The following is a 24,402-nucleotide window of genomic DNA, read 5'->3' on the forward strand; positions in this document are numbered from 1 at the left end:
TACAGAGTTGGGAGAAGGAAAAGCAGAGGCTGAGTAAATATAATGATAAATAACTTTTCTTGGGTATTTATTTTCAGAAATCAAATCTTGACCATAATACAGCATCAGTTCAAAGCCCACTTAAAACCCTCTACACTTAAAAATGTATTAAATTCATATATCACATAACATCCTTAGTATATTAATTTTTCCATCTCTTTCAAATATACCCCCAAACCAGTAATAGAGTAAAACTTTTTTTTTTTTTACTTCCTGAAGTGTTTTCTTTGCCTCTTTTACACTATGTGGTCTAAGAAAAATAAAACAGAGATTCATTAAAAAATCTACTCAGATATTTGAGTGCAGCAAAGTCTACTCTCTCTACTTTCTCCAGCATCATTAAGCAAATTCTGCAAATGTTTAGACACACCAAAATCTCTCATTCATTCTATGAATTCTGATGAAAGCCAGCACTTACCAAGTTTCAAAAGTGTCCTGGAAAATCACCAAAAAGAATGTTTTGGTTTCTTTTAAAGACTACACCCAAAACATTTGCTTGAAAACTTTCTGAATAGTGACATTGCCTGATAAAATCCATGCAGTAGACAAAATATCAGATTTCTTTTTCCAGCTGTCCAGAATCCCATTAGTGCCTCTTACTTCTATCTGTCTTTTGCTATAATTAGGATGGCTTAGGGTTTATCTGGGCCTTTTTTCAAAACCAGATTTCCTTCCCAGCAGCAGCCCCTGTCATTCACAAGTCCCCTGGTGGTATTGAGAGAATTAGTTTGATGTACACTGTGGTACAGCGATCGTGAACGTGAAGGGAAAGGAAATACACAGCTGCACACACACACAGATACATTTGAGCTCACAAATCGTAAAAGCGGAGTCTTACCTGTGGATGATCACGCCAGCCTGAAACCCTGCGTGTTTCAAATGCATCTGTAGCCCACACCCCTTCTTTCAGGAAGCGCAAGGTCTCTTCCCGGGCTAGCGAGCCGGGTGGAGTAGGCAGAGTTTTCACTTCTGGCTCTGCTTGGGCTGGAACCGCAGGGCCTCTTGCAGGAAATTGGGACTTCAGATCAATCCCCTCCGCTCCGGCATGGGAGCTGTCTCTTTTGTCACTCAGGGTTAGTGGGTGCTTAACAGGTCCCTTGGGACAGAGGTGATCCAGGGAGGCTTCCGCTGTCCTTTCTTCCAGGCTGGAATTCAGCCTCTTGGCTTTTCCCTTAATTCCCGGTCGCTGCGTCCTGGCAGGGTTCTCAGAGCCCCTCCAGCTCCATGTGTCTTTCTCCCCTACTCTCCTCTCGGCCGTGGTCTCCAGATGCCGGCGCATCCCGGGCTGTCCTGACTCTCCAGACAAGTGCTTCCCCTCTCTCCCTATCACCGCTTTATCCATGTTTAGCAGGTTGTCACCGGAGAATTCCTTTCCAGCCTGGTGGCTGTCTCTGGTTTCTCCTTGAATTCCTGGATAACTGTCTTCAGCAGCCTCCGAGGCAGCGGGTGGTTTGTACCTGCCTAAGTCTGTCACTGTAGCCAGTCCATCCTGCTGAGGTCCTGGGGACAGGGGCATCCCTGCTCGCAAGGATGAGGCTCTGCGCGTGGAGGCCCGGCTGCTCCTTCCCCCCACTTCTTGGGGTGGTGAGTGATGACCAGCGGTGGCATCCATGGGCCCCGTGTCATCCGACACCGGGGGCCTGCGACCCAATTCACTGAAGAAACGCTCACACCCACCCAGGCTACACTCACTGAATTCCATCTCTTCGTCATCGCTTTCTAATAAAAAAACACACTCTGTCCCCTGCAGTTTCCTCTGCCAGATCGCATTAGAGTAATCTGTCATAACGTCGGAACATTCCAGATACTCCAGGTCATCATCTGAAAACTCCTCGGCGCAGGTTAGGGTTATCTCTGGGCAAAGTTCATAGTCACTGTCAGAGTCTGTGCTGGAAGCCGGGGGGCTGACAGGCCTGGCACCTGGAGGAGTGGATGAGTCTGCCCGTATCAGGGGCAGGCTGCAGCTGAGGTACTTCTGGACTCTGGCATTTTGGTGACTAGAGTTCAAGCCTTCTTCGTTAGGGCCCTCAGGGTTTAAGGCACCATCTGTTAACCTTGGTAGTTTGGAATGCACGGTCCTGTGGCTACACACATCTTGTTTATCAGGAGCATCACTTGAATTAGGAAAACGCAACCCGTCAGCAGCACCCTCTGTGTTAGCAGCATCACCAGCCTCTTCGGTTTGCCTCGTGTCTTTAACCGCCAAGGAGTTGTCAGAGCCGGACGCACCAGGGTCATGGTCGGCAGACACCTGGAGTGAATGAGCACCGCTGGATTCGGAGGAGGGGGCGTCAGCTGACGTGGGAGGCCCCGAGGCAATACCTTCTCCTTCCTTATAAGGATGCTTTTCCTCATCAGTGTGGTTTGGGCTCTCCTGCTCATATGTCTTCGTGTCGTGTTTCCAACCTGTGTGCCCGTCATCTTTCGGGTTGGGAGAGAGTGGTCGGTCCTCTGACGGGCACTGCACTTCAATGGAAGCAGAGCAGCAGATCATCCCAAAACAGTTCTGAGCAGAGACTTGATAAACAGCAGCGTCATTCTGGGTACAGCTAGGATGAAGAGAGGAGACACGTAAGTTTGCATGCTGACATGCCTTACATCATGGCACACACAGTCAATGACCGGGGTTTTCCTGCACACTCAAGATCTGGGGTCCCCCTGAGAAGGGGTTTGTGGTCAGAGGCAACAGGCTGAGATGCTCAGCATTTTCCCTTAAGACTTTCCGCAGTCTTACCCCAAATCGAAAATGCTGAAAATAACTCAGATGAATGGGGGAACAGTTTCTAGTTTCTTCTCTCTTTTAAGTCATGTTATGTTATAGGAACTTGAAGCAGTATTACTTGCTGAAGGAAGACATAGAACACAAAAAACTAAAGCACTCTAGATCTTATGGTGGACTACTCTAAGCACTAATTCTTTTAAAGACTGCTAAGAAAACATGGTTCTTGCCAGGAGGCTGTAAAGCTAATACCATGCTAGGACTGTGTGCATGAAGAACAGTGCCCTTTCCTCTTTAATTTAACATGACTATAAAGTCTAAACCACAGCCACAAACCCCTCTGGCTGGAAACCAATGTCCACATGCCATCCTGACCAGTACCCGCCTGGTGTTTGGCTCTGACTCAGCAGGGAAGAAACTGAATTCTGGCTCACGCCAAGCCTGCTCTCCCTGCTCCAGAAAGGATGGTGCTGGGGGCCCCTCCCTTTCTTGACTGGAGCCACATGGCGCCTGGAGCCTGACTTGCTTTGCTGACCTTTCCCCTTAGAACACTTCTCCAGGCTCTGCAGTCTCAATAAACACGTGTTGTACCTGCTCTATTTTTTTATATTAATTTTTATTTGTTTATTAATACTTAGCAGCACCAGGTCTTAGTTAAGGCACATAGGATCTTTGATCTTTGCTGCAACATGCGGGATCTTTACTTGCAGCATGTGGGATGGCGGGCTGCAGTCCATAGGGTCGCAGAGAGTCGGGCACGACTAAGTGACTCGGCATGCACACATGCATGCGCGCACACATGGGACCTAGTTCCCCCCACCGGGGATCAAACCCGGGCCCCCTGCACTGGGAGCACCGAGTCTTAGCCACTGGAACACCAGGGACGTCCCTATACTTGCTTTTGAATTTGCACTTTTATTTATCTCATTTGATCATTGTAACACTGCCGGTGTATTATGTACTATCCATCTTCAGAAAGCAGGAGCTGAGGGTCTGGCTCAGGCTCAGAGGTGATGGTCAGATCGTTAGTGACTCATGCGCGTAAGAGATGCACAAATGTCTCCCCCCAGGAGGGTCAGTGTTAGATGTTTACCGCCATGGGACACAGTCTTCCTTATCCTCTCTCTTCCTTACTAGAGGGCCCTCTTTGTCTCCTGACCTCATATGTGCTCACAAGCCTTCAACTGTTGGGTACCCACTCACATAGGCCTCAGCTTCAAAAAGCACAGACTAATTTCAACTGCATTAATACTTTGTTTTGTTGGCAACTTGATTCTCAAGTAGAAGACACTCGAGGTGGCTGAGGTTGGCCAGGCCTGACCCACAGCCAGTCTCTGGATTTGCCGTGGCCAATAGCATGGGGAGAATGAAATTTAGGGCAACTTTCTGGGGGAATGAGTAGCTGCTCCTGTCTATTTCACAAGATTATTCTGAGGTTCAAATAACAAAATCAGGGTGAAAGGACTTTGTGAAGCAGAAACTTTATGCCATGTATACTCTATAAGAAAGCAGAAGTGGTCAAATGATAATTACATGATGTGATAAGAGTGTTAGCTGACGTTGCTAAGGCAGTCATATTGTAACATAAAGGTGTCAGATCAATACATTGTACACCTTCAAAACTCAATTTAAAAAGGGGAGGGGAGACTTCCCTGGTGGTCAAGTGGCTAAGACTTTGTGGTCTCAATATAGGGGGCCTGGGTTCAATCCCTGGTCAGGGTCATATGCTGCAACAAAGGTCAAAGATTCCACATGCCGCAACTAAGATCTGCCACAAACAAACAAATAAAATTTTTTTTTAAAAAAAGGATGGGGCAGCACTAAGACCAGGTTTTCTCTGGTTCTTAAGAAGTCTGCAGAAACTATCAGGATGACTTGTAAAATCTTACATCAGATTCAAATTCTTGAATCAGAATCTGTGGCTAGGGACTTCCCTGGTGGAACAACGGCTAAAACTCTACACTCCCCCATGCAGGGGGTAGGGTTTGATCCCTTGTCGGGGAACTAGATTCCACAAGTCAAGCTCCTGCACACCACAGCGGAGACACCCAGCACAGTAAATAAATGAACAAATAGTGAAAAAAAAGAATCTGTGCGTAGAGGGCCTAAGAAGTTACTTTTCAAGTTCCCAAACACATTCTGCTACAAATCGTCCTTGGCCTACCCTCAAAGACATCCTCATCCTCATCGTTAATTAGGCTGAGGTCTCTTCAGTTGAAGCTGAGGAGAGCATGGAGAGAAACAGACCTTTGTGTGACTTTCACATGGCCCACGTCATTCCCTTCATGCTTCTTTTTGGTGTGTTCTTGGAGATTTGGCCTCAGTTGAGAGCTTAAATGGGGCTTCCCCAGTGATTCAGTGGTAAAGAATCCACCTGCAATGCAGGAGATCCAAGAGACTCAGGTTCAATCCCTGGGTCGGGAAGATCCCCTGGAGGAGGGCATGGCAACCCACTCTAGGTATTCTTGCCTGGAGAATCCCACGGACAGAGGAGCCTGGTGGGCTTCAGTCCATAAGGTCGAAGAGTCAGGACTGAAGCTACTGAGCATGCACGCAAGAGAGCGTAAACAGAGAATAAAACAGCCCCCAGGGGCTTCTGGAAAATCCCAAGTAATTCTGATTTCCTCTTCTATCCAGACCATGATCCGTCTGCTGAACAAACCAGCTACCCTGAAGGTACTATGATTATGTAGGAAGAAGAGAAAGGAAGAGAAAAAAATGAGCCTGAGAGGCAGAAAGGACAGGTAAGAAAGGAATAAAGGAGAGAACAGAGGCGATTCGCAAAACTCAAGAAGGGAAAACACAATAAATGTTAGAAAAATACAGAGAAAATCAATGGATTCCATGCACTTAATTTCTGAATGATGAAATTAACAGATATGAGAATGTTATGATTTAGTAACATCAGATTTTATGGAACATGTGTTTTAGCTGATAGAAGATTTTGCAAGTCATCCTGAGTATATTAAAGAGGAAGAGGAACTGGATTAAGTATAATTAACTTCTCACTGTCTAATGAGAGCCTTTGAGAGAGTTATGGCTTGCGGTTGGCACGTCCTAGATAATTATCTCTCCGCATCCTAACGAGGAGGTGGAGAAAATCCGGCAAGAAACCCAGCCTTGTTAAATGCCTCCTCTATTAAACAGTATGCTGGCTGCTCCCTGTCTGCAAAACTAATGCTCAAAGGAGTCATTTCCCCCAAAGTGACAGAGTTGGCAAGTGGCGGAGCTTAGAGAGGAGACAGGGTCTCTGACTCTCGTGCCTGGCTCTGTGTGTCCTGTTAGAAAATACACATTCGGAGGAGGGAAATGACAGGGGCAGAGAAAGGTCACAGCTGCAAGTAAAGGGTTTCTTTTCTGAGTTTGCATCTTCATGGGTAAACTGACGACAAGAGTGTGAACCAATATAACGGTAAGAGCTGATGGGGACTCAAGGAGGGACTTCTCCAGTGGGTCCAGTGGTTAAGACTCCAAGCTTCCAACGCAGGGGACTCAGGTTCAATCCCTGGTTGGGAAACTAAGATCCCACATGCTGCTCAGTGTGGCCAAATAAATAAATAAAATTTTCCAAAAAAAGAAAAAAGAGTCAAGGAGATGGGGGAGACATCATGCCCAGCCCTGAAATGACTAAACATCTCCAGGAGAGGTGTTGTAAGCTTCTCACAGGCGCTTACAGTCAGTTCTGTGCCAAGTTGCATGGTGCATTCCAGAAGGGCAAAGGGAATTCAAAGCAGGGACCTCAGGGGTAGCCGTTGAAACGGCATGAACACAGTGTTGGGGTTTAGAATCTTGGCGAAATGCTGGCAGAGTGGCCTGCCTGTGGGCCCCATGGGGATTTGACAGGAATGCGAAACCATTTGGGAAGAAATTCCCTGAACATACCTGCATACCTCTCCTTTTCGCTGAAGAAGACAGCAGCCTTCCTCCACCTTGCTGTGAAATCTTGCCTGAATACTCTTAGGTTCTTTCTAAATAAATCACTTCCATATTAGAGACAAAGGAATGCGTGAGACCTTAAGTAAATGGGGCTTCTTCTGAGCTTGAACTATTCAGTTTAAACCAAAGGTTCGCAAACATTTTAGCAGCAGGCCCCTTTAAACTCTCAAAAATAATTGAGGATTCAACAGATGTTTGTTTATAGGGGTAATATCCACCAATGTTGACCATATTAAAGTTATGGAAAAATTGAAAACATTTTTTATTCCTTCAAAAAGAACAAAAATTGCCTTATTACAAGTTTGCATAAATGACATATTTTTATGAAAAATACCAGGACAGCACCAGAGAGGAAAAAAACTTTTTTTTTTTTTTTAAAAAAACAAAGTAACATTGCACATGCTAAGTTGCTTCAGTCATGTCCAACTCTTGCACACTGGAAAAGTGGTATTGCTTTACATTTTTTTCATGTAGGTTGTGGCTTAATAGAAGACAGCTGGATTTTTGTATCTGCTTCTGTTTTCAATGTGATGCACTACAGTGTTCGGGTTGAAGTATATGAAGAAAATCTGGCCTCACACAGATACATTGTTGGAAAAGGAACCAGTATTTTAATGGTCTTTTTTATATGGTTTCAGATAACCTCTTTGATACCACACAAAGATTAGTTGCAATGTGGAATCCAAAACTCGATCAATGAATTTTTTATACATGTTACACAGAATCTGTTGGTCTGCACTGCATTTTACATGGATCTGTAACCCACGCGTGATTTTGTATCATATATTGGTCATTTGGAAAAAGTTGGTTCATGAGATCTTCCTAATATTAATATGGTTCAATATACAATATTTTTAAGAATTACATTCGTTAATATTACTCTTACCCTTGTCAGAACAGGTTCGAGGTATTGGGAAGCTATCAAACTTATAAAGAGATACAAGTTTTCCAAACTTCTAAATTAAGGAAATAATATGAATATTCACTTATAACGATGCGAGTCAATTCTGTGTTAAATGGCATAGAAGTAGAAGATGAAAGCATCAGCAAAAACTGAAATAAAGGACCCCTGGAAGTTTCCTCCTTTACAACAAGAACACTGGCAGCATTTGTCTGAATCAACTTTTTCAGAACCCTCAACACCAGTCAAGGGCAAAGTGGGTAGCATTTGTTCAAGAAAAATGACTGACTCCCAGCAAGAAGAGTGAGTTTTTTGCAATTTAATTCGCCCTAGCCCTCTCCCCTATCCCCAGTTGCATGGTAGTCTCAAGAACCAAGAGCCCACAGTCGGTGAAAATCTATAGCCCAGTACCACTAAAGGAGAAAGAACAGGGTTTGAAGCCCTTGTTCCAGAAGCCCCCTTCCCCGGGAATCAGTATTATGACCCGTTTGGTGCTGACCTGGACAACCTCACCCACAAGATTCTCTTTACATGACAGAGCTCAATCAATATGAACAATATTTTCCCTGAGAGCATTTTTGTCCAAAACACTCAGAGCCAACAGTTTCACATCTAGGCTGCCTGCAGCCGTGGATAACAACTAAGGCAAACAACAGGCACACCGATATGTTGAACTGGGAAGGAAGAGGTTGGTTTCCATTGATGCTGGGGGCGTGGGGTGGTGAGAGGAAGCAGAAGGCTGGGGATAGCGCTAATCCTAGAAGTTCCTTGGCATTCCACCTACTTGGGATGGTTTTGCGTCCTGTGAACAAGTGTCGTAAATGTGAGTGAGAACTAAGAACCCAGGAAAGGGATCCACAGGACTGGTGATGCGATAGAATAAGAATGTGAAGACACGGAGTTGGGGACAGAATGTATCAAGTGCAATAAAAGGCATGGAGTCATGTTTTTCTTTAGCTGTTGGTGCCACAGACCTATCCAAACGGACGCACTTTGAAATCCCTCCACTTCTCTCCCCATCATTCTCATCATCCCCGAAGGGCGTCGTGTGTTCAAATGCATTATTTCATGCATTTATCTTTTCCTGGTTGTTGTTATTATTGTTGTTTAGTCGCTAAGTCATACTCAACTCTTTTGCTACCCCACGGATTATAGCCCACCAGGCTCCTCTGTCCATGGGATTCTCCAGGCATGAATACTGGAGTGGATTGCCATTTGCCTCTCCAGGGGATCTCTCCCACCCAGGGATCGAACCCGGGTCTCAGGTCTCCTACATTGCCGGCAGATTCTTTACCACTCAGCCACCTGGGAAGCCCTCGTTCATGACTGCAGCGGCGTAAATAAAATGAGTTGCGTCCGTGTGGAATGCAAAGCCGATGACCCCGCCCCTGATGCGGCTCCCTTCCTTCTGTCTCCTGGAGGTCTTTCGCCCGCTCCCCCAAAACGCTCCCACCATCGTTAAAAATGCTGAAACTCAAACTGTGAGATCTGGCCAGGTGCCCTGAAGGCAGAGTTGGTAGGAGAAGAAGCTGAAAGTGTTGGCTAGAGGTAAGATTTGGAACCCTCTCTGAATTTCAGATTTGACTCTATTACTCATTCCATGTTCCAGGGGAAGAAAACAAGACCTGGGAATGAGCTGTCTCCCCGGCCCCTCCCTGAGGCTGCCTGTGCAGCAGCGGGGGGGAGGCTGGGCTCATGCATACTTACATGATGACATCCTTGCCCTTCCCGCAGTCAGAGCACGGGGTGAAGGTCATAGTATTTTCTGACACTAAGTGTCTGTATTTTATGACTTGCCTAACTACTGCTGTCCATTTTATAAACTGACTTAATCAGAATAACTAAAGGAATAAGTAAGGCTTGCGTTTCCTTTCCATGCCCCAAAGCTACATTCATTATGGAGACGGAAGCATTCTAACACTACAAACACACGGAATTTCTTGATAGATGTATTTTAAAACTGATGAAGGGATTCCTTGTACATGCACCAATTTATCTAGTTACTTATCCAACAGATGTACTGAACCGGACCTCGGGAGAGATGAAGGGGGCTTTGGTTTGTGCTGCTCCAGGGACCGTCTGCCCCGTCCCCTCTTGTGCTCACTGTTACAGAGCTGGCCCCTGGAATCTGCATCTCCCCCGCTCCCAGGGCCACTGGCTCTCTGCTGCACTTGACCCAAAGAAGGCAGGGGATGGGGCTTCCCAGGTGGCACAGTGGTAAACAATCCACCTGCCAGTGCAGGAGACACGGGTAAGGCGGGGGCTGGAAAGATCCTCTGGAATAGGGCATGGCACCCCACTCCAGTATTCTTGCCTGGAAAACCCCATGGACAGAGGAGCCTGACGGGCTACAGTCCATGGGGTCACAAAGAGTCAGACACAACTGAGAGCACACACCTAGGCAGGAGATGGGAGGGTGGGCAGAGGGGAGAAGCCAGTCTCAGGTGGCATTTCCAGCAGGCTCCACCCTTCCTGCAGCTCCGGTTCCCACAGGACAGCCCACCCAGAATGAACAGCCTGCCTCCCGCCCCCACCCCACCCCGCTTCGTCCCTGCAGGTAAGAGATGATGCTTCCTGCTGACGCTTATCTCCAGGGACCCCACTGCCCCTGTCTGGCTCAGTCACTTGTATACAGCTTGGTTTTTGTCTTGCTGGTTAGACCCTGACTGATAGAATACTGGAGTGGGTAACCTTTCCCTTCTCCAGGAGATCTTCCCGAGCCAGGGATCGAACCCAGGTCTCCCACATTGCAGGCAGATTCTGTACTGTCTGAGCCACCAGGGAAGCATCAGTCATCTTCCTGGTTAGACCCTGACTGATACAGAGATGATTTATTTTACAGATCTTAGAACTGAGGTCCAAGGAAGGTGTGACTGTCTTAAGTTACACAGCCAAACAAAATAATAAAAAACATCTCCCACATGTAAGGCACTGTGTTAGCTGCTGTGTAGAAGATACAAGTGTTAAAGTTTGAGGTCCTCCCTCAGGAGATGCCCGTCCAATGAGGGAAACGAGGTGTCCATATAAGCAGCTCCAAGACAAGACAGGATGTGCTAAGTGCCGTTAAAAATCAGAACAATGCTAGAAATCTGGGGGTGGGGAGGTGACAGGTGATGATGAGGGAAGGTTTCCTGGAACTTGAAAGCTGAAGCAGGTCTAAGAAATACACGGTAGGATTTTGGCAGGAAAGGTGGTACGGGCCTGAGGTTGGGGCCGATCGCTCTGGGTATAAGGAATGGCCAAAGGTGAGAGGAGGTGAGAGAGCAACACACGGGTCTGCTCGGGGGAGCCCGGGGGAGCGCTGGGCCGAAAGTTAGGGCAAGCGCACGGTCTACTGTTGAAGCAGGAAGCAGGATGCTTTAGAGAGTGAGGAGAGACGCGATTAACTTTTACACCAAAGAAAGGGTTCCCCGCTGGCTCCGGTGATAAAGAACCCGCCTCCAAGCGGGAGACTCGGGAGACACGGGTTCGATTGCCAGGTGGGGAAGATCCCCTAGAGGAAGAAATGGGGTGCAATCCACCTCAGCATTCTTGCCTGGAGAATCCCATGGACAGAGGAGCCTGGTGACTACAGTCCATGGGGTTGCAAAGAGTCAGACACGACTGAACATGTACACACACACACAACACATACACGCACATGCACACATGTACACACACACACATACACGCACACGTACACGCACACACGCAGGCAGAAGGTGGGGCTGACCCAGGCCAATTAGGAGCAGGAAGAGTTGCTGACCAGGAGGTGGGGTCCAGATCGTGAATGGCTTTGCATCCCAGACTGAGGGGTTTGGACCTCAAGCTCCAGTTCCGCGGGAAGCAGATGAGAGTGCCCATTTCGGGAGGAGTGGAAATCATTCTGTAAGAGGCTCACCATGTTGCACAGGGTACCAGGGTGAGGCTGAGAGGCCCCGCTCTCCTGAGGCCTCCAGCTAAGCGGGAACATCCCATCCTCCCCTAAGTCCTGCTCGACCTACAAGCACAGACACCCGGCTCATGGCAGGCACTTGAAAACAGGAGACGGAACGTGGATGGAATGAGACTTGCTTCCTTCCCTGGGGGAGTTAGCAACTTGGCCAAGAGATAAGACTTTCAGGTATTAAACAGGGAGCAAGATACGATTTGCAAACTTCAGAGTCATTGGATTCTCAAAGGCACCGTGGAGGCAGGGCGTGCTGGTGCCGGACTGGAGGGGAGAGGCCAGGGTGGCTTGGATCTCAGGGAACAGAGCCAGGAGCGGGTAACCTGAGCCCAGTGGGGAGGATTAGACTTGGCTGGACAGGGAGGAGAGGGGCACCCCAGGCAGATGTACAGGAGCAAGACCCAGCGGGTCACGGGTGAGGGTCAGCGAAGAGCCGAGCCGTGTGGGGAGGAGGCCCTGGAGGATGCGTGTCGGGGGCTGGAAGGCACGGAACTCTGCTCAGGAGCGAACTGCCGGGGCAAGTCTGCTGTTCCTCTTCATTCAAGTGCGATCCTGAGCGGATGGGAGAGGCAGGGGACAGACTTGGCGGCCAGCCCGCTTGGGTTCACACGCCGTCCGCCCGCCGTGTGACAGTGGACAATCACTGGGTCTGCACCGGGGCTGACGTGAGGTCACGGAGTTAATTCCTGTAAAGGGCTTAAAGCAGGGCCCGGCGCACACGAAGCTCTACATCAGTGGTTCTCAGCCCTGCCCTAGAATCTCTTACAGTGCTTGATAAACACTGCCAGCGCCAGAAGAGTCTTAGGGCAGGGAGACCATTCTGCAGGATGCAATATTGGTGGGCAGGTGTCATCAGGCATTTTCCCAAACCCATGGAATGTACAACTCCGAGAGAGAGAGAGTGAGCTCTGATACAAACCATGGACTTGGGCTGGTAACGGCGTGTCCGAGAGTCTCACCAGTTGTGACAAACTCCCTGCTCTGGGCAGGGATGCGGATAGTGGAGAGTCTGCCCTGGGGACGGGGGGGCGGTATGGAAACTGCTTTCGGGTCCAATGCTCTAAAAAATTAAGCCCGTTTGAAAGAGCGGAAAATATTCCCAATGCCAGGGCCCCACCAAAACAAAACAAAACAAAAAAACCAATGAAGCAGCATCTCAGTGATGGGCTGTGCTGCTGGCATTTTTCAGCCTCCCAGGTGACTGTGACGGGCAGTCAGGGCTCAGCAGGCGCTGAGCTAAACGGACATCGGCTCGGGGACCTGGTGAAGCAGGTGGGGGAGTCGCTCAGTGGACGGCAGAGGAGGGTTAGGGCTAGGCCCGGGCATGCCAGGGGGTGGCTTCCTGGCTCTCATTTGGCGCAAAAGTGCTGAGCACGTGGCAGCTTTTTGAACCTCTAGGATCAAATGCAGACCAACCAGATATTCTGTGAACAAGACATGAGCACACTAGTTTCAGAAAGGAAACCGTTTCATGGCCTTACTCCCAACAGGCTTAGTGAGGCCGGTGGCGATGGTTTCCAGCTTCACTTGAATTTTCTTTTGAGAAGAGGGGTCTGTCGTCTGTTAACTAAGCCTGTTGGGAGTAAGGCCATGACAGACCCCTCTTCTCAAAAGAAAATTCAACCAAAGCTGGAAACCATCGCCACCGGCCTCACCGACAGGCCACCAAGCTGGCACAGGGTCCCAGAACGTCTCCAGAAATCTCAAAGGACATGGTGACAACAGCGAGACTTCTAGGTTAAATTGCAAATCCATCTATGAAAGACATGGCCTCTTGAGAGCAGGACAGAAAACCAGGCAACCCTGGACCCTGGCTCGGAGGACCCAGTGCTCTTTCACGGAAGTCAATTAGCTTAGAATTCTGAAGGACTAACACTGTTATTTCATTTAAACACCCGACATGCTCCAAGACAAACCTGGATTTTCTCATCCAAACCGCTTTCCGTCTCACCATTCCGTTCTACCCGTTACTGGGGCCGTGCACCCTGGAGTCGGTCCTCCACTCCCTCCTAGCATCCAGTCCAACAGCAAAATATCCAGTTGTGTGAGATGGATCCAGAAGCTAGTGGCTTCCTGCCTCTTCTCCAGGACCACCGTGGACCAGTTTTGTTGGTCTGTCTGACGTGTGACTCCCTCTCTCTTGACCCTATTCCATGAGATCACGGGCTTTGCTGCTGCTACCATGGGTCAAGGCCACTGCAGCAGGAGTAAAACAAAAGGGGTCAACCAGCTTCCTTGGGGAAAAAAAAGTGAAGAAAAAATATAAATGGGACATTTGAACAGACAGGGGAAACTGTGATTCTATGCCTGTCTGCTGTCGGTTAATTTCAAACCTTCAGAAATAGAAGTTGGAATAGTGACAGTCAAAAACCCTGAATTCAGGATTCTTACAGAGGCAGAAACTGACGTCCCCTTGTTATCCTAGCAGAGAGAGATTAAACATTGTAGTCAAAAACCCTGAATTCAGGATTCTTACAGAGGCAGAGACTGACGTCCCCTTGTTATCCTAGCAGAGAGAGATTAAACATTGTGGTCCCTTTACAGTGATGCTGCCGGCATGTGTGTTTGGTCAGAGCAGACAACATTACAGAGGCCCTAGGTTTGGGGGAAAAAACTCTCTCTCCTCCTGCCTCTGAAGTGGTTAGGACTCTCTACAAATAAAAACAGTGCTTCAGTTCAGTTCAGTTCAGTCACTCAGTCATGTCTGAGTCTTTGCAACCCCATGAATCACAGCACACCAGGCCTCCCTGTCCATCACCATCTCCAGGAGTTCACTCAGACTCACGTCCATCAAGTCTGTGATGCCATCCAGCCATCTCATCCTCGGTCGTCCCCTTCTCCTCCTGCCCCCAACCCCTCCCAGCATCAGAGTCTTTTCCAATGAGTCAACTCTTTGCCTGAGGTGGCCAAAGTACTGGAGTTTCAGCTTTAGCATCATTCCTTCCAAAGAAATCCCAGGGATGATCTTCAGAATGGACCGGTTGGAACAGTGCTTAGGAAAATTTAAACAAAGAAAAGCAAGATCTTCCTGGACCCAGGGATCAAACCTGGATCTCCTGCAATGGTAGCACATTCTTCACCATCTGAGCCACCAGGGAAGCCCCAGCATTTGGACAATCCCCGGCATAAGATAGGCCTTCCATGAATCTTTTTTTTAATTTTTGTCTTTATTGAATTTAGTACAATATTGCTTCTGCTTTTTTTCCCCAGTGTTTTGTGTTTTGGGCCATGATTTTGGTTTAAGATCCTGGATCAGGGATTGAACCTGCAACCCCTGCAGTGAAAGGTGAAGTCTTAACCACTGGACTTTTAGGGATGTCTGTGAATCCTTATTTTTAAAGGAAGTCCTCACGATCACTTCTTTTTGAGTTCTACTCTAGCAAGTGTGTTAGTAGACTTGTTTTGGAGAACAGCCCTAGCAGAATGAGATGCAGTCAGGGATAGGACACAATTCTTGGGTAATCTTAGCTTTGGCCCTAACCAGTTCTTAGGAACTTAGATGGGTCCCACGATCACTCTGGGTCTTAGGTTTATAAAGGAACTGGACTGAACCAATTGCATTTGACCAATTAAATCAGCATTTCTTGGGAGTATCACCTAAGTATCAGTATTTTTCAAGAGTTCCCTAGGGGTAAGGTATAGCCAGGAGCCAGATAATCCATAGAACAGGGCCTCTCACACTTTAATCACCTGGGATCTCGTTAAAAGGCAGCATCTGATTTGCCAGACTCTGGCATTCTAACAAGCTTCCAGGGGAAATCAACTTTGAATGACAAGGCCTTGGAGTCGCTTCCAGCTCTGTGACTCCACCGTGTCTATGAAGAGTGAATGTCCCTTTATTAAATCCTCAGAAAAATACCAGTTATCACTTGACTGGCACCTCCATTTGAGCTGAGTTTGTAGGAAATGCCGAGCAGATCCCCCTGTGAAACTCAGTGGCTGTTTTAATTGGTTTTGCCTTTTTTATTTCTTTATTTTTTTAAAAAATTGGAGTATAATTGTTTTACAATGTTGTGATAGCTTCTGCTGTACAACATGAATCAGCTGTAAGTGTAAATACATCCTCTCTCTCTAAAGCCTCCTGCCCACCCCTCTAGGTCGTCACAGAGCACCAGGCTGAGCTCTCTGTGCTTACAGCAGCTTTCCCACCAGCTAGCTATTTTACCCGTGGGCTTCCCTGGTGGCCCAGAGGTAAAGAACCTGACTGCCCCTGCAGGAGGCATGGGTTCTACCCCTGGGTCAGGAAGATCCCCTGGAGAAGGAAATGGCAACCCACTCCAGTATTCCTGCCTGGAGAATCCCGTGGACAGATGAGCCTGGTGGGCTACAGTCCACGGGGTTGCAAGAGAGTCGGACATGACTTGACTGAGCGCGAGTGTATACATGTCACTCCTAATCTCCCAGTTCCTCCCACCCTCTCCGTCCCCCAGCTGTGTCCGCAAGTCCTTCTCTGCGTCTGCATCTCTATTCTGACCCCGCAGGAAGGTTCATCAGGACCATTTTTCTGGATTCCATGCATTATGCATTCATATACAGTATTTGTTTTTGTCTTTCTGACTTACTTCACGCTGTATGACAGATTCTAGGTTCATCCACATCACTATCATTGACCCAATTTCATTCCTTTTTATGGCTGAGTTGGTTTTGCTTTTTTAAAAAACTAGTTGCTCGACCCAGCCAGGAGGAAATAGTGCAAAAACAGACCGGAGAACTTCTCTCTCGAAAGCAGCCTAGGAGACTGTGGTCGGGGAAGGAACCGTTCACAGTGCCACGCTTCTCTTTGCCTGCCGCTCTGCTGTCGGAGCCTTGGTGCCAGCTGCCTCCCGCTTGGTGCTCTTCCCCGGCCCATCTGCCTTGCTCCCATATCACCCGGAGCCTGCTGGGTGAGCCAGCCCGGCAGTTGGCAGCAGACAGGAAAGTGGGGAGCCGGCACAGTGCCCGGGGGAGCAGCCCCTCGCTGGGGGAGGGGTAGGCAGGAGTGGCAAGGAAGAAGCGTCCCACAGCTGGGGCAGTGGCGCAGGGAACCGGGAATGACAAGGCCAGAAAGGGGGCGGCCACAGAGCGACCAGAAGCTCAGGCTCCCGCAGCTTAGTGGGCGACCGGCGCCGCTGGCGTGGTGGCCTGGTCCTGTGGGAGGCCTCTTAACAGTCCCTATCTGCACACCCCCTTAAACAGCACAGCCCCTAAAGGACCGGCAGGCTGACCACCAAGAAGCCACCATGGTTCAAATCCTTCCCCCGAAACTCAGATGGCCGTCCGGGGAATGGCTCTGTGGGGAGAAAAAAGTGAATTGACAAAGACAGAGGAACAGGAGAAACGCCTGCAGAGTTTATTGAACTCGCACATGTACGTGGAGCCTTCACAGGAGAATGGAGACCCAGAGAAGTGAGCAGAACAGGAGGCTTTTATGTGGGGTCGGCACAGAAATGATAAATTTGCGCGAAGGACTGACAAGACAGAAGGTGTGAGCTGTGGGCAGTGAATGGTGAGGAGGTCACAGGAAGACACGCGTGACTTTCATGAGGTTTGTTTGTACAGAATTCTTGCCCCAGTTTCCCCATCTCTGGTGATAAGAAGGCCTTCTCTCCTCCGGGTACAGGGAATGCACCTTTCACAGGGGAGTTTTATTAATAGAACCTCTTTCCGGGAAGAATGGTGATGGGGAAAGGTCAGAATGATCTTTCTGCTTCTTTCATTTTTTTAAAATTCCTTCAACTTAAGGTCTTTCATATGCCAAGGTATCGTATTTGGGGGTGGCTCATCCTACATGCCATCAGCTCTTTCCCCTCCCCTCAGATGAAGATTCAGTAAAGAACATAACAAATGCACCATATAGGCATTGTGTAATTCATCCCACAGAGCTCACTGTCCCGGGTGCTGGGGCTGCATCAGGGAACACATTGGACAAGTTTCTGCTGTCCCCATGGAACCTACCTTCAAGCTGAGGGGAAACTATGACAAACAAAAATATAAATAAATGCAGATCAAGGACTGGAAATAACCCCAGGTGTCCAAGCACGAGATAACAAATTCTGGGTGATCCAAACCACGAAACTCGGAAACATTGCTCAGCCATAAAAGGAGGGAACCACTGATACACCAAATGACACAGATGATTCTCGAATAATTATGTGGCATGAAAGAAGCCAGATACTAAAGAGTACATGCTCTATGATCTCATTTAATTATAAAAATTCTAGAAAAAATTAAGCGAGTCTCCAGGGACCACAAGCTTGCTGTATTTGGGGGCGTGCAAAGAGAGCCAGAAAGTGGGGGTGCAAAGGGGCATGGAGAGGCCCTTTAGGAGACTAAATGTGTCTATTCTCTTGACGGTGGTGATGGTTCCGTGGCTGCACGCACGTGTCAAAGTGCACCAAACTCAACACTTCAAATGGGAAGAGCTCACTCTGTGTCTATTACACCTATGCAAAGCTGAAATTCTGAGTGTGCATGTGTGTGTGTGTATACCCATATGTACATACATTGCATCATGTGCTACGTGAAGACTGAAGCAAGATAAGGAAGACAGGACATGCTGGGGGCAGGTGGTGCTATTTTAGATGGTGGGTCAGAGGTCTCAGGTGATTTTGAGCAGAAACCTGAAGGCAGTAAGAGAACTAGCCACGGGGTTATCTGGGGAGAGAACATTCCAGAAGAAAGAGCAAGGGCCAGGGTCTTGTGGAGCACCCTAGGCCTGAGTAACACTGGAGCTCATGGATGGCTCAGAATCTAGTTAATGATCGAGGTCTGAACCGAATCATTGCCCCAAGCTTCACATACAGTCTTGCATCTGTTCTGCCTACCTGGGGAGAGTCCATGCCTTTGGCTAGGCTTTTTAACACTTATAGGAATTCCCTGATAGCTCAGTTGGTAAAGAATCCACCTGCAATGCAGGAGACACCGGTTCGATTCCTGGGTCAGGAAGATCCCCTGGAGAAGGAATAGGCTACCCACTCCAGTATTCTGGCCTGGAGAATCCCATGGACTGTACCGTCTGTGGGGTTGCCAAGAGTCGGACACAACTGAGTGACTTTCACTTCACTTCTTAACACTTATATAATAAGCCCTTGTCATTCTAAACCAGCTCTGGAATCACACTAAGATTCTCATTCAAGAATTCTAAGGGCTTCCCTGGTGGCTGAGTGGTAAAAAATCTGCCTGCCAATGCAGGAGACACAGGTTCAATCCCTGATCCAGGAAGATCCCACATGCCAAGGAGCAACTAAGCTCATGACAGCAAGTACTGAGCCTGTGCTCTGGAGCCCGTGCTCTGCAACAGGAAAATCCACCGCAGTGAGAAGCCTGAGCACCACAACGAGAGAGCAGGCCTGCAGCAGCACCCACTCGCCACAGCCAGAGAAAATCCATGCAGCAACGAAGACCCAGCACAGCCAAAAAATAAATATATTAAATTATTTTAAAAAAGAATTCCGGATCCGTTTGGCCCCCATCTTCTCTAAAATGGGAAGGTAACCTAATCCCACTTTCAAACTCCCATGACTAAGAGTGACCAACAGTATCTAACAAAACACAGAAGACCCTAAAAAAAGTGAACATTTACCTGGCATTTGCTCAGTACCAGGCACTGTTCTAAAAACCTTCTATGTATTATCTCAGGACACCTTCCCCCAGCCTTGCAAGGTAGATACTATTATTATTCCCACTTTACCCTTTATGGGGCTTCCCTGGTGGCTCAGAGGGTAAAGCATCTGCCTGCAATACAGGAGACCTGGGTTTGATCCCTGGGTCAGGAAGATCCCCTAGAGAAGGAAATGGCAACCCACTCCAGTACTCTTGCCTAGAAAATCCCGTGGACAGAGAAACCTGGTAGACTACAGTCCATGGGATCACAAAGAGTCGGATACGACTGAGAGACTTCACTTTCTTTCTTTTACCCTTTATAGATACAGACATGCTCAATCAAGAAGTAGGGCTAACAGTTGAACCTGGGAGGTTATGACTCTGAAGCCAGCCCTTGTTAAATACCCACTCATGGCCTTGCAGAGTGCTGCAAATCTCTGATTCTTAACCAGCGGTCCCACATATGCCCCTACTGGCCTGGTCCAGGCCTGACCCTGTGCATGGTTGGGACACCTTCCAAATTTGGAGCAGTGCTATAGACTGAATTGTATCCCCTTCAAATTTATGTGTTAAATCCCTAACTCCCAATATGATGGTGTTTGGTAACAAGGCTTTTGAGAGGTGATTAAGTTTAGGTGCGAGCCGGCGCACTGAGCGCATGCGGCTGCGAGCCGGCGCACTGGGCGCATGCGGCTGCGAGCCGGCGCACTGAGCTGAGCGTGGCCAAGAGGAGCTACCCCACATCCGAGGTCAGGGGCCGCGGCCTAGAGTGCCAGGCTGCAACAGCGCAGGAACAGCCGAGAGGAGCTACCCTGCGTCCGAGGTCAGGGGTGGCGGCCGGGAGGAGCTACCCCGCGTCCGAGGTCAGTGGCGGCTGGGAGGAGACACCCCGCATCCAAGGTCCGGGGCGGCGGCTGGGAGGAGCTACCCCGCGTCCAAGGCCAGTGGTGGCCGGGAGGAAACACCCAGCGTCCGAGATCAGGGGCGGCCGGGAGAAGCCACCTCGAGCCCAAGGCCAAGGGCGGTGACCCTGAGGAGCCACCCTGAGCCCGAGGCCAGGGCTGGCGGCCGGGAGGAGCAACCTGAGGAGCGGTGGCTGCACAGGTGCAGGAGGGCCTAGAGGAGCTGTCCCATGTTGAAGGTCAGGAACGGCGGTGGTAAGGAGATACCCCTCGTCCAAGGTAAGGAGCAGCGGCTGTGCTTTGCTGGAGCAGCCGTGAAGAGATACCCCACGCCCAAGGTAAGAGAAACCCAAGTAAGATGGTAGGTGTTGCAAGAAGGCATCAGAGGGCAGACACACTGAAACCATACTCACAGAAAACTAGTCAATTTAATCACACTAGGACCACAGCCTTGTCTAACTCAATGAAACCAAGCCATGCCCACGGGGCAACCCAAGATGGGTGGGTCATGGTGGAGAGGTCTGACAGAATGTGGTCCACTGGAGAAGGAAATGGCAAGCCACTTCAGTATTCTTGCCTTGAGAACCCCATGAACAGTATGAAAAGGCAAAATGATAGGATACCAAAAGAGGAACTCCCCAGGTCATTAGGTGCCCAATATGGTACTGGAGATCAGTGGAGAAATAACTCCAGAAAGAATGAAGGGATGGAGCCAAAGCAAAAACAATATCCAGCTGTGGATGTGACTGGTGATAGAAGCAAGATCGATGCTGTAAAGAGCAGTACTGCATAGGAACCTGGAATATCAGGTCCATGAATCAAGGCAAATTGGAAGTGGTCAAACAAGAGATATCAAGGGTGAACGTCGACATTCTAGGAATCAGCGAACGAAAATGGACTGGAATGGGTGAATTTAACTCAGATGACCATTATATCTACTACTGCGGGCAGGAATCCCTCAGAAGAAATGGAGTAGCCATCATGGTCAACAAAAGAGTCCGAAGTGCAGTACTTGGATGCGATCTCAAAAACGACAGAATGATCTCTGTCCATCTCCAAGGCAAACCATTCAATATCACAATTATCCAAGTTTATGCCCCAACCAGTAACGCTGAAGAAGCTGAAGTTGAACGGTTTTATGAAGACCTACAAGACCTTTTAGAACTAACACCCAAAAAAGATGTCTTTTTCATTATAGGGGACTGGAATGCAAAAGTAGGAAGTCAAGAAACACCTGGAGTAACAGGCAGATTTGGCCTTGGTATGCGGAATGAAGCAGGGCAAAGACTAATAGAGTTTTGCCAAGAGAACACACTGGTCATAGCAAACACCCTCTTCCAACAACACAAGAGAAGACTCTACACATGGACATCACCAGATGGTCAACACCGAAATCAGATTGATTATATTCTTTGCAGCCAGGATGGAGAAGCTCTATACTGTCAACAAAAACAAGACCAGGAGCTGACTGTGGCTCAGATCATGAACTCCTTATTAGCAAATTTAGACTCAAATTGAAGAAAGTAGGGGAAACCACTAGACCATTCAGGTATAACCTAAATCAAATCCCTTATGATTATGCAGTGGAAGTGAGAAATAGAGTTAAGGGCCTAGATCTGATAGAGTGCCTGGTGAACTATGGACTGAGGTTCGTGACATTGTACAGGAGACAGCGATCAAGACCATCCCCATGGAAAAGAAATGCAAAAAAGCAAAATGGCTGTCTGGGGAGGCCTTACAAATAGCTGTGAAAAGAAGAGAAGTGAAAAGCAAAGGAGAAAAGGAAAGATATAAACATCTGAATGCAGAGTTCCAAAGAATAGCAAAAAGAGATAAGAAAGCCTTCTTCAGTGATCAATGCAAAGAAATAGAGGAAAACAACAGAATGGGAAAGACTAGAGATCTCTTCAAGAAAATTAGAGATACCAAGGGAACATTTCATGCAAAGATGGACTCAATAAAGGACAGAAATGGTATGGACCTAACAGAAGCAGAAGATATTAAGAAGAGGTGGAGAGAATACATGGAAGAACTGTACAAAAAAGATCTTCACAACCCAGATAATCACGATGGTGTGATCACTCATCTAGAGCCAGACATCCTGGAATGTGAAGTCAAGTGGGCCTTAGAAAGCATCACTACTAACAAAGCTAGTGGAGGTGATGGAATTCCAGCTGAGCTCTTTCAAATCCTGAAAGATGATGCTGTGAAAGTGCTGCACTCAATATGCCAGCAAGTTTGGAAAACTCAGCAGTGGTCACAGGACTGGAAAAGGTCAGTTTTCATTCCAATCCCAAAGAAAGACAATGCCAAAGAATGCTCAAACTACCGCACAATTGCACTCATCTCACATGCTAGTAAAGTCATGCTCAAATTTCTCCAAGCCAGGCTTCAGCAATACGTGAACTGTGAACTCCCTGATGTTCAAGTTGGTTTTAGAAAAGGCAGAGGAACCAGAGATCAAATTGCCAACATCTGCTGGATCATGGAAAAAGCAAGAGAGTTCCTGAAAAACATCTATTTCTGCTTTATTGACTATGCCAAAGCCTTTGACTGTGTGGATCACAATAAACTGTGGAAAATTCTGAAAGAGATGGGAATACCAGACCACCTGACCTGCCTCTTGAGAAATCTGTATGCAGGTCAGGAAGCAACAGTTAGAACTGGACATGGAACAACAGACTGGTTCCAAATAGGAAAAGGAATACGTCAAGGCTGTATGTTGTCACCCTGCTTATTTAACTTATATGCAGAGTACATCATGAGAAATGCTGGACTGGAAGAAACACAAGCTGGAATCAAGATTGCCGGGGGAAATATCAATAACCTCAGATATGCAGATGACACCCCCCTTATGGCAGAAAGTGAAGAGGAACTAAAAAGCCTCTTGATGAAAGTGAAAGAGGAGAGTGAAAAAGTTGGCTTAAAGCTCAGCATTCAGAAAACGAAGATCATGGCATCTGGTCCCATCACTTCATGGGAAATAGATGGGGAAACAGTGGAAACAGTGTCAGACTTTATTTTGGGGGACTCCAAAATCACTGCAGATGGTGACTGAAGCCATGAAATTAAAAGACGCTTACTCCTTGGAAGAAAAGTTATGACCAACCTAGATAGTATATTCAAAAGCAGGGACATTACTTTGCCGACTAAGGTCCGTCTAGTCAAGGCTATGGTTTTTCCTGTGGTCATGTATGGATGTGAGAGTTGGACTGTGAAGAATGCTTAGCACCGAAGAATTGATGCTTTTGCACTGTGATGTTGGAGAAGACTCTTGAGAGTCCCTTGGACTGCAAGCAGATCCAAGCAGTCCATTCTGAAGGAGATTAACCCTGGGATTTCTTTGGAAGGAATGATGCTAAAGCTGAAACTCCAGTACTTTGGCCACCTCATGCGAAGAGTTGACTCATTGGAAAAGACTCTGATGCTGGGAGGGATTGGGGGTAGGAGGAGGAGGGGACGACCGAGGATGAGATGGCTGGATGGCATCACGGACTCGATGGACGTGAGTCTGAGTGAACTCCGGGAGATGGTGATGGACAGGGAGGCCTGGTGTGCTGCGATTCATGGGGTTGCAAACAGTCGGACACGACTGAGCGACTGAACTGAACTAAATTTAGGTAAGGGTGAGGGTGGGGCCCCCATGACAGGATTCGTGCCTTCACAAGAAGAGAGAGCAGAGAGCCTGTCCTCCCCCAACCACTTTCTCTCCCTTTGCCATGTGAGGAGACAGCAAGAAGGCAGCTATCAGCAAGCCCAGAAGAAGGTCCTCACCAGAACCCCACCCTCCTGGCTCCCTGATCCCAAGCCTCTAGAACCATGGGAAATAAACTCCTATTGATTAAGCCTCCCAGTCTGTGGTATTTTTGAGCTCATACAGGCAAGGTCAAGAGATAATGCCATATCCAAACACCTCTCATGTATCAAGCTCATTCCTAGGTTCAAGGGTGGCTCAGGTGTGGTTTGGAAGGGGTCCTGGGAGGGTCCAGAGCATCAGTTCCCCATCCACATGCGTGGGACTCAGCCTGAGGCTTGGGCTAACAGCTCAGGAGCTGAGAGGTTGAAGGTGCTGGGATTGGTCCAGCCTTATAGGATTCATAGAAAGGGAGCCAGTGCCTGGGTTTTGGAGCAGGCAAGCCAGGCAATCAGAAGTGATAGAGTCTGAGGCAGGGGTCCAAGGCAAGCATGGAATTCGAAGACAGTGAAAGGCAGAGGATGGTGGGGAGGGCAGGAGAGGCTTCCAGGGGCGAGGAAGCAAAAGTGGAGGTAAATTTCAGGGGAGACCTTTGACAAGGAGAAAACAGGGCTAGGTTGGTCAGGACAGAAATAAGTTCCCAGTCAAACCATGTTCTTAGTCCCGTCCCTCCCTGCATCTCCCCTCAGGGCTGAAGCAAAA

The 24,402-nt window shown here is 48.2% G+C and overlaps 1 protein-coding gene across 1 annotated transcript in view; it reads right to left on the reverse strand.

Moving 5' to 3' along the window:
* Positions 1-24,402, reverse strand: part of ALPK2 (alpha kinase 2) — a 122,862-nt gene that overhangs the window by 87,750 nt on the left and 10,710 nt on the right. Inside the window, exon 3 of the mRNA XM_068993670.1 lies at positions 878-2,588. Coding sequence (XP_068849771.1) covers positions 878-2,588 — 1,711 coding nt within the window. The remainder of the gene's footprint in view (positions 1-877; positions 2,589-24,402) is intronic.

This window comes from Capricornis sumatraensis, chromosome 21 (assembly GCF_032405125.1).
Source record: "Capricornis sumatraensis isolate serow.1 chromosome 21, serow.2, whole genome shotgun sequence".
In the NCBI taxonomy this organism is placed as follows: Eukaryota; Metazoa; Chordata; class Mammalia; order Artiodactyla; family Bovidae; genus Capricornis; species Capricornis sumatraensis.